At 38.3% G+C, this 9,963-nt stretch overlaps 1 protein-coding gene across 1 annotated transcript in view; it reads left to right on the plus strand.

Moving 5' to 3' along the window:
- The window catches only part of snx17 (sorting nexin 17), a 36,308-nt gene that overhangs the window by 23,974 nt on the left and 2,371 nt on the right, over positions 1-9,963 (plus strand). Inside the window, exons 8-14 of the mRNA XM_078274538.1 lie at positions 3,492-3,561; positions 4,202-4,294; positions 4,572-4,775; positions 9,022-9,150; positions 9,363-9,440; positions 9,702-9,776; positions 9,871-9,912. Coding sequence (XP_078130664.1) covers positions 3,492-3,561; positions 4,202-4,294; positions 4,572-4,775; positions 9,022-9,150; positions 9,363-9,440; positions 9,702-9,776; positions 9,871-9,912 — 691 coding nt within the window. The remainder of the gene's footprint in view (positions 1-3,491; positions 3,562-4,201; positions 4,295-4,571; positions 4,776-9,021; positions 9,151-9,362; positions 9,441-9,701; positions 9,777-9,870; positions 9,913-9,963) is intronic.

The raw sequence follows: 9,963 nt of genomic DNA on the forward strand, positions 1-9,963 counted from the left end.
CGACTGTCACACCAGAAAAGTTCTGCAGCAAAGCACAATTGATTTAGTATATTATTAAACCTATCACGACCAAAATGTCCTGTCATTGCAATTTTCAGTTACTGTCTATGAACTGACAGTAACTTACAACAACTAGAAGCTTAACCAACCAATAAGCTCAGATCAGACAGGTCATTTACTATAATTACATTTCAACTTATCTTCAGTGATCATTGACAGATTAACAGGTAATGGTAAACATTAGTTTAGTTAAACATTAGTAGTTAAAATAGTTAATGTTAGATGACTTGACCTAGAGCTAGGTTGACAGCTTGAAGAGAAACAAATAGCCTCAAAAATTGCAATGAAATTGAACCACTATGTCTCTGATGTAGCCTCTCAACTAAATTTGAACATTAAATCATTTAAAAAGGTTGTATTTCTTGAGAACTGTTGAATTGGATTGTGTGGATGCTCAGTCTTGAGAATGTATTTGGAGGGAGGAAGGTGGGTGGCTTCACCAAGACATGAGGACCATAGTTTTTCCACATAAATCATCCCCTGCTACAGGTACATGAAACAAAACTCTTTCTTTAAACTTCAGTATAAAGCTTACTAATTAACCAAGTAACTGCCTATCCAACAGCAGAGCTCACATGGTGTATTGAAACAATATTTACTCTGGCTTTACAGAAAAATCCTGTGGTTCTGGTCTATTTATGGTTCATTTATCTTTTCTGAAAATGGTTAAGTTACAGATAAAAATGCACAACTTTGCCTGTTATGAGAGGGAAGGGGTCAGGGCTGCTTGTACACGGAAATGAGCGTCTGTCATCAAAAGCTCCATGTCACACAAAATACAGAAATATGAAACATTTTCCTGGGTGGGCCCCCCAAACAAACTCTGCATAGAAAACACTGATGTTGCTTCCCCACCAAGCCTGAAGTTAGCGACTGTTTCCCTCTACAACATTTTCCTACTTCCTTGTGTGTCTTTTCTTTCGTCACCCTGCCTCCCACTGACTGAGGTACACAGGATGTTTACTTTCTTTTTGCCTCAAGGAAAGTCTTAGTACTCCTGACCTAGTTTCTCTGTGGAGTGTACAGCAGCGAGGAAAGAATGAATGTAGAACTAACAAGTTCACAACAGACCCCCAGTGTATGCGATCCAGGGGAGGATCTGGGGGCTGTTTCACAAAAGCAGAATTTATAAATCCAGGATAACTGATAAAGCGAGGCTTGATCTAATTTAATCTGTGCATCCTGGCTTGGTGCGTTTTATGAAGGCCAAGCCAGGCTGAGGAGGAGCGATTAGGTCGAGCCAGGCTGAAGTAATTCGGATAGATGCATGTTCATGGCTTTCCTTAACAGACCGCGAGGTCGATCACAGATTTACTGATTTTAAAATGGAGAATACGCATTGTGCATACTTTACACAGAGTAAGCTGCAGCTTCTTATGGAAGTTTGAAGTGAAACACATTATTTGTAAGAAACACGGCCGCTGTGATGAAACACGAAAACGTTGCAAACAATCGTGGACCGACTGAATGTGTAAGTAGCCTAAAAATAGACATTATGTGACCACGACTCTGAACTGTTACAGTCATAATTATAACATTCAAGGAGTTAGGCTACTAATACATTGCACACTTTAACAGTTGTATATTTTGGATTAAAAGTTAGAACTACTATAGAAACACACAAGTTAGCACTTTATATACTGCCCTTCATCACTGACTTCATTTAAAACACATTTGAAACTTTATCAGCCTTTTTCTAATTATCTCAACAATTGCCATAATATATTCACCAAACTTCTAACCACAATATGAACAGCAGTCTTCATTCAGCAACGTAACAGCACCAACGACCAATGTTAAAATAATAACAGCATTTAACTAAATAAGGTAAAACCACTGCTGAGTGAACAGAAAAGGCTCCTGTTAGATTGGTCAGGAGCAGGCTAGCTGCACAGAATAAATCTCCATGGTAACTTTGGTGCTTTTGTAAAACCGAGTCAAAGTATCCAGGATAACTTGTGAAATAGCCCACAGGTCAGTGAATTGAAAAGCTCCTTTTGGCTAAAAGCGCATGCCAAAAATGGAGGAAATGTCGTCTCTGTTCAGTGAAAACATTACATTTACATATTTTCAACCTTTTTTGTGTTAGCATGTGTTACAGAGCAAAGTATACATGAAATAAAAACAGGAATATGAATCATAGTGGAAGTGTTTGTAGGTCAGCAGCAATATATTTAAACCACTTATATATTTACAATGCAAAAGTGTGGCTAATAGTCATTTGTAACCTGTATATGCATAAAGGCAATTCAAACAAAGACCATATGACTCATCCTAATTTATTTTTCTCAAGTAAGACTGAGTGGTTGGCCAGCCAGGATCTTTTACAGTCTTTCTTTCTTTTTTGTCTATCAGATTTGGGCCATTTTCATATGTGGTTCCAGTTCTGATCCCTCTCCAGAAACTGAATTCATGCTTCTTTTTTTTTTTTTACGTCACACACTACTCCTCAGGCTGCCCTGCGGCACCTACATATCTCTAAGTAGGGGTGCAAGATATATTGACTCAATATCATTGCAATATCACGTTGCACAATAGTATATCGAGGGGTGCAAGATATATCAACTCAGTATCATTATCGCAATATGTCGAAAGTGTCGCAATAAGTATGCAATATTTTTTTATTTTGTGGAGCGCTGTGTGCCGTCCGTTGGCTGTGTGGTTTAGTTGTATTTGATTTAGAGCTTGCTTGAAACACTATAATGATCATCATTTCATTGGCCAGTTACCGTGCCACTTGCACATGTTGGTACACGTCACCGCACGGGTCCACGTGACAAACCCTGTGGAGCGTACCATGTGATATGTGTGCATATTTCAACAGAGTGACAGTGTAAGTGAAGAAATAGAGATATTCCATCGCATTTTTTAAGAAAACGTGCCGCATAATCAAGGATTTTTGCCCGCACAATCACAAAAACACTCCGCATTTTTCTGGAAGGACTGATTGACATTGAGTTGAGGAATTTAGTCTACAAGTCATTCTCATTTCACTGATTTGGCAAAGTAATAATTCATGTGTATATTTGATGTAATTGTATCAAAGTTGATTATAGATTTTCCAAATTTAGTGATTTAGAATTTTGCTGATAAACTTCCTTTTATGAGTATTAAACTAAATAAACATTTTACAAACAATCTATTAGAAAAATGCATCATCACAAAGCTAAAAAGATACCTTTTTCTATTAACTCATAACAAGTTGATTGTTTTTTGAGAGACAGCTATGCTATGTAATGGTGCTTGGTGTGCAGCCAGAGTAATAGGAAATGATATTCTTCGTGGCTAATGGCCAAATATGATTGTATTTTTATAGAGTCAGGCGTTATTATTCAAACTAATTGGCAATTGTACCTGTGCCACTTTGTCAATTCTTCTAATTTATGTTTAGATATAGATTTGGAAAGTGACTGTGCCTTTTGTGTCTGCAGCTACTGGGACATGGCGTACGATGGTGATGTCATGGACAACAGAGTTGGCCTGAATTTGCTGTATGCCCAGGTAAGGGGTTTGATTACGCAGGTAAACCAGACGCTGTTGTTTATTTTCAGCTGCAACTGTGATTTAAAACAAAATCTTTTCAATTAAATTTCCCTTCAGATGTGGAACCAAACAGAAAATCCAAATTAGACGTGATTGGGTTTGTTTACATCTCGCAGCTGTTGTGTTTTATTGAGCTTGCCTGGTGCCAGCATCACACCAAGAAAACTAAATCAAGTGCTGCTTCATCCCTGGGCTGCCAAATGCTTTTGTCCATCCCCTGGACCCTCCATTATCTGATTGCAATATCAGCTTGTTTTGACTTTACAACACCTTGAACTCTATACCTTTTTGTGTTCCTCTCTGACCCTATTAATAGCGTATTCCCTTTGCTGCGAGAACTGTGTTTTGTTGTCTTAAGCATTTTTGGGGCTGCAAGTTTGATTTAAAATCTGGAACTGCTGAGTTGCCTCTGTGTAGCAGAGGAAACCAAAGAAAAATAAATGGTGTTTGCATGTTTCTGTGTAATTGTTAGCTGATCTGCACTGTTTTCATGAAAGGCTTAGGGTGTGATATCTCCCACATGGAAACACAAAAACCTGCTTTGTTTTGTGCATCTGTACAGAAAGATGAACTTCAGTTCTTGTTTTTGCTTCACCAGACAGTGTCTGACATTGAGCGAGGCTGGATACTTGTCAACAAGGACCAGGACAGGCAGCTCAAATCATTGCAGGAGAAAGGCTCCAAGAAAGAAGTAAGCAAAGGGCTTTAAATTCTGCCTTACTTGAGTCCAGCTGATACTTTGAAATGTCTTTGTCCAAGGATAAATCTGTAGACCGTAGAGAATGGTGCCTCTAGTGCATTCTTTGATGCAATTAGCCTAGTTTTTTCCCCTGATATGAATTTTTAATTACACCAATCCAGTAGAGAATTCAAACTCATTGTTTCCAGGGATTAGACAAAGACAGATTTTCTTTTTTTAGAAAAGTTACTCCTCTAAAAAAAATTGTTTCTTTATGTTTTTCCCCCAGTTTATCCATCTAGGTCAGACTCTGAAATATTATGGCTATATCAAGTTTGACCCTTGTATCACCGACTTCCCCGAGAAGGGCTGCCAAGTCATCGTCAGTGCCGGCAACAATGAGCTCAACTTCCACGTCAAGTTGCCCAACGAACAGATGAAGGAGGGAAGCTTCAAGGTCACGCGCATGAGGTGTTGGCGAGTCACGTCTTCAGTGAGTGGACTTGTGTGTGTGTCAGTGTGTGACAGTGAGGATGAGTGAATTCTAGGGTTGGGGGGAGAAAAAAAAATCTAAAATATATATATATATATATATATGATTTTTATTTATTTATTTTTTTTTGCGATGATTTTTAAAATATATATAAATCCTAGAATCTATTTTTAAATTTTTTTTTAAACCAATGATTCACCTAATCATCGGTCCTGTTGACGGCTACTACATCAAATCTGTTTCTAGCAAAAAGTGAAAGCAGAAAATAACATGTTATGTCCTTACAAATGAAATAAATGTCAGACTGATGTTTTTAGAAAACAATTTGTTTTTAGAAATGTCTCATGATATATTGTCTCTAGAAGTGTATTATTCAACTTTTGTTTTTGTTAAAGAAGGAAAAGAAAATCGCAATACTCAATACGATGGAATCGCAGTACTTTTTCGCAATAATTCGCAAGATTCGCAATAAATGAAAAACGCAATACAAATCGAATCGGCGCCCATGTATCGTGAAAGAATCGAATTGGGACACAAGCATATCGTCCCAGCCCTAGTGAATTCACCTTCAAGCATGCTTGTATCTCCGAAGCTGTGAAATAATCAAATTGGAACTTTCCATATTATTAGGAGACTACGAACTGGCAGAGTAGAGATGCAGCAGCTTTGGCTGGAGTCCATCAAAACCAACAGGGGTTCCTGTGCCTCCAAAGCTGCCTGTTTACAAACCTCCTCTCACCACTGCACCAGAATCACGTCTTGAGTTTTGCCAAGCATTCGTTTTTACTCCTACTACACTCCAGAAGTGCTGACCTCCACACCATTCATCTTGATCAGTCCAATTACCCAAACACAACCCACACAAAGATAGTGCTGTATCGATCCGCCAGCCTAACACACACCGCAGCATCCTTTATTCAAACTGATAACAGTCTATTTGCGAGAAGGGAATCTGATGGCATGCAGCACAAGGAAGCACCCACACAGCCCACTCTGTATACATCCGTACAGCTCCACTAACATCACAAGAAACTAATGGACTTTTTTAAAAATGAAACCATAGAGACTTTCGGGGAGAGTACAGAAAGAGCAAAGGTGCTGCTCCACATAAAAAAGACCATAATTATGTTTAACGCGTGAGACTACTGTTTAGACTGCCACCTAGTAATTGATTAGTAAACATGAGATGCTGTCGGGATCGGTCAGACTCGGCTCAGCAGATGACAGTGATTGATCGAGCAGGCCTACCCATAGTAGGTGTGATTCACAGTAATTAATTAATTAATTAATTAATAGTGCGTTTCACTGGAAAAAAAATACAACCTTTTTTTGTTATTTTCCAGGAAATGTGAGGGAAATGAGGCAGAAGATTCAATCAGTTACAGTCAGCTGGGCATTTGTGTAAAAAACAACTTACCACACAGGAGGGCAAAACTGATGAGATTTCAAATGAACAAACAATAGAATGTGGAATAATAAAAGCATAAACTAAATGACTAATAAAGGGACATTTCACCTATTTTCATGTCAATTTACTCATTATAGGGAGTACTACTCTGCCTGTGAAAACTTTTATAATGCCTTCTGTGGTCCTGGAGGAGCTCTCTAAGATCTGAGAAAATAACTCCGATGTCATTGGGAATATCTTGGCTTGGGTTTGAAACTTTAAGACTTTCAACTTTGTTAAAATATTATATTTTTTTAGCACAGTCAGTATTACAAGTACCCCTTTTAAAAAGGTTATTTATTATATTATACATTTCAGCTTTATGTTTAATTTGAAACTAGCAGGCAAGAAATTCAGAGCAATAATTTCTTGTCTTAAAAATAAATAATCTTCATAATTGTCACCCAGAATCAGCATAAATTCAAACCATCATGCACCACAGAGTTGATCTGGCCTGAATCTACGTTATTCTTTTTCTGCTTCCACCCAGTCAGTCGTCTTAAAAAGAGACAGTTCCTCCTTATAGCCTGAACAATCAATTGTCACTTCTGTGAATAGCTGAAAAAGCATTACATGCAGCTCTACACACATCATTTCAGTTAGCAAGACCTCATTTAAATGTAGATGGGAAAAGCAGTTCACTTTTGTATTGCATTAGTGTTCAGCACAGTCATTTGTATCACAGACACTTTTATGATTCTCCAAAGGTTAATTTGCACAGAGATCTGGACAACACATACAACATTAAAATGCATCTTGGCTCGTCTGATTATAGGCTGAGCCCCCGCGCTGTCCAGCGGTGTGGTTAATTCCTGAGCTCATTCTCAGATGTCAAAGTCATTCTAATGAGCCCTTTCCTTTCAGAATAAACTATTCATTTCATTCATAACATCGCATTTGGTGCAGTGCTGCAACCCCCCTCGTAGTCAAATCTCAAATTGCATCCGGACGAACATGCCTAAACATTTTAATTGTGTGTGTGTATATGTGTGTCAGACCTTTGTTTTTGTCTGTATGTCTTTTTTTAAGTTCTAAAATATTTTGTGTGTGGTTAGCATGAGAGGTACAGCTGGCCCAGAGGGAATAGTCTCAGTGAAGCGCACAGGCTCCATAAATGAGGAATGAGGGCTTGTCTCCTGGGAGGCTGTGTGTCTGAGTGTCACATATTTTTGGAGGCTTTTGATATTCTGTATTTGTACACATTTTTTTCTTTCTTTGCACCTGTGTTAATCTTTTAGCATGTGTTATCTTAAGATTTGGCTGCCTGTCATGCCTGTAGTGATGCAGCTTAACAAGAACGTAGGATCGGAAATGTGATTCAGCTGTTTACAGAGTAGAATAGCAAGCCTCTACTTAAGAATGCAAGTTGGATGTTGGTTAAGCAATATGGAAGTCAGTTTATTAGGGGCGTTCTTCTTCTTCTTCAGAAATCCACGTTCCCATGTACGAAAACTTAGCAAACTTTGCACACAAGTCCAGTCCTGTGCCAAACGCAGTCAGTGTGATTTGTGTGCTAATTGTCCTGATGGTGGCGCTACAACAGCCATTTAAAATCCTAAACTTTAAAAAATTCATAACATGCTACAACTTCGCAACTTAGGCCAAACTGTAGCCCCAATAGATCAGAAACTCTACTCTGCTTTTACCTAGTGGCAATTTTGAAGTCCATCACTCTACTTTTTGCAAAAACTTCAAAACTTCTTAAACCTATCTCCTCCCACATTTGTGTTTCAATTGACAAAAATGTTTGATTTTTCAAAATGTGAGCCCACAGTGCATTAAAATGTTTTACTGCAGTAGTGTAAACAAATACTGCAATTTCTTCCAAACTAAATATTTGATGTTCATGGAAAAAATTCACAACATTCGAAGATCATTGTAGATTTCGTGTGCACAATTTCAGAATTTAATCTCAAAATGTGAATTTAAAAAAAAAAATTGAATTGTGTCCTACGCATTGCAGTCAATGCAAAACTAGAGCATCTTTAAACATCAGTTTGGCATTTATTGATCTTTGTGAAAATAAATAACGGGCATCTCCATGTTGTCTTAACCAAGTACACAAATTCTCAGAATTTTCTAATAAGAAATTAATTTTGTTACAGCAGCTTAAAATTCAGCATTTTCATGCAAGCCTGCTCCTTGTCTACTAGGTGTTGCGATGCCACTTGTGACATCACCCAGATAATAGCTCCCTGAGAACCCGCCTACAGCCTCAATGGTTCAGAGTTCGAGCCCATGGTGTTGCAAGATGATCATACACATATCTAATCAGGCATTGGGCTATGGACAGCCACCCTGCATATTTTAAATGTATGTCTGCATTAAAACACCTGATTCTGATTAACAATCAGTCCAGTTTCAGTTTAGGAAAATCATGTTATTGAGTCAACCCAGGCTGACTCAATAAAATATAGCCCAAATAGCTAGAGGAGTCATCACCTGGACAATAGCTCTCTGAGATCAGCATGGTCCTTTGGACCAGAAGATTGTGAGGTCAAAGCTCAACGGTCACAATGTCACATCTTCTACATAATCAGCCATTGTGCTTTGGACACCTTCCCTAGGAGTTTAAAATTCTCGTCCCGGACCACCGCTGTGGAGCAGCTATAATTTTCCTTGTATTTCAAACATAAGTAGACATATTTAACTTGAATGCTGAAATAGAAAAAAAAGTCCTCAATAGAATAAACATATGATTCAGTGAACAGTTCAGACAGCTTGTGGTATTTAGAGGATGAATTTTGATGATACCACCCAAACACCAAATCATAACTCCATCTTTCTGTCCGACTGCAGCAAGTCCCAATAGCCAACGGCACCACCAATTCCTGCAGCTCATCCAAATGCGAGGTCAAACTGGAGCTGGCCTTCGAGTATCTGATGAGCAAGGACCGCCTCCAGTGGGTCACCATCACCAGTCATCAGGTAGGACAGAAGTCACAGACAAGAGTCTATGTAGGGGGACAAGCATTAGGTAGTAGAGCGTTAAATTGTTGTGATATGCTCAGAGCATTTGGTTCTCGCAATTCTTCTTTACTCAAAATAGTAGGATGTATTTTCAAAATGTCTAAGAAAGATGTGAAGTAAAAGTGTGCTCAACACTGTTCAATTGTATTGACTTAGAGTTGTGATTTCAGGCTATCATGATGAGTATCTGCCTTCAGTCTATGGTGGATGAATTAATGGTGAAGAAGTCAGGCGGCAGCATTAAGAAGGTTTGTTTTTATTTTTATATATATATATATATATATATATATAATCTCATCATTCTAATAATTTAACAATCAATACACACACAGCATCTTACTGTGTATACATCTATAACTATTTGGTTTTTATTTTGCTGATTGGGGAGATAATAGGTCATTAGATTTCAGTGCTGGAATCAGAACACACGCAAAGCAAAGCTCATGATTTACAGGATACTCTGTTGTTGATGATAATTATTCTTCACTTCTTCTGCTGTCCCCTTGTAGATGCTGAGGAAACGACACAACGGCTCCATCCACCGGTCAGACAGTCAGCAAGCTGTGAAATCTCCCCCTCTACTGGTGAGAAATGGGATAGTATGCCCTGAGTTTGAATTTGATTGAAACTTTTTATAGATTATAGGATCATTTGTTGTTGTTGTTGTTCTGACTGCAGGACTCCCCTGACCCGAACCGTGAACAAATCGTCAAACTCTCAGTGAGTATATATTTGACTTTTTTTTTTTTTATTAATAAGTACAGTGCTTCT

This window comes from Sander vitreus, chromosome 18, assembly GCF_031162955.1.
Source record: "Sander vitreus isolate 19-12246 chromosome 18, sanVit1, whole genome shotgun sequence".
NCBI classification, from domain to species: domain Eukaryota; kingdom Metazoa; phylum Chordata; class Actinopteri; order Perciformes; family Percidae; genus Sander; species Sander vitreus.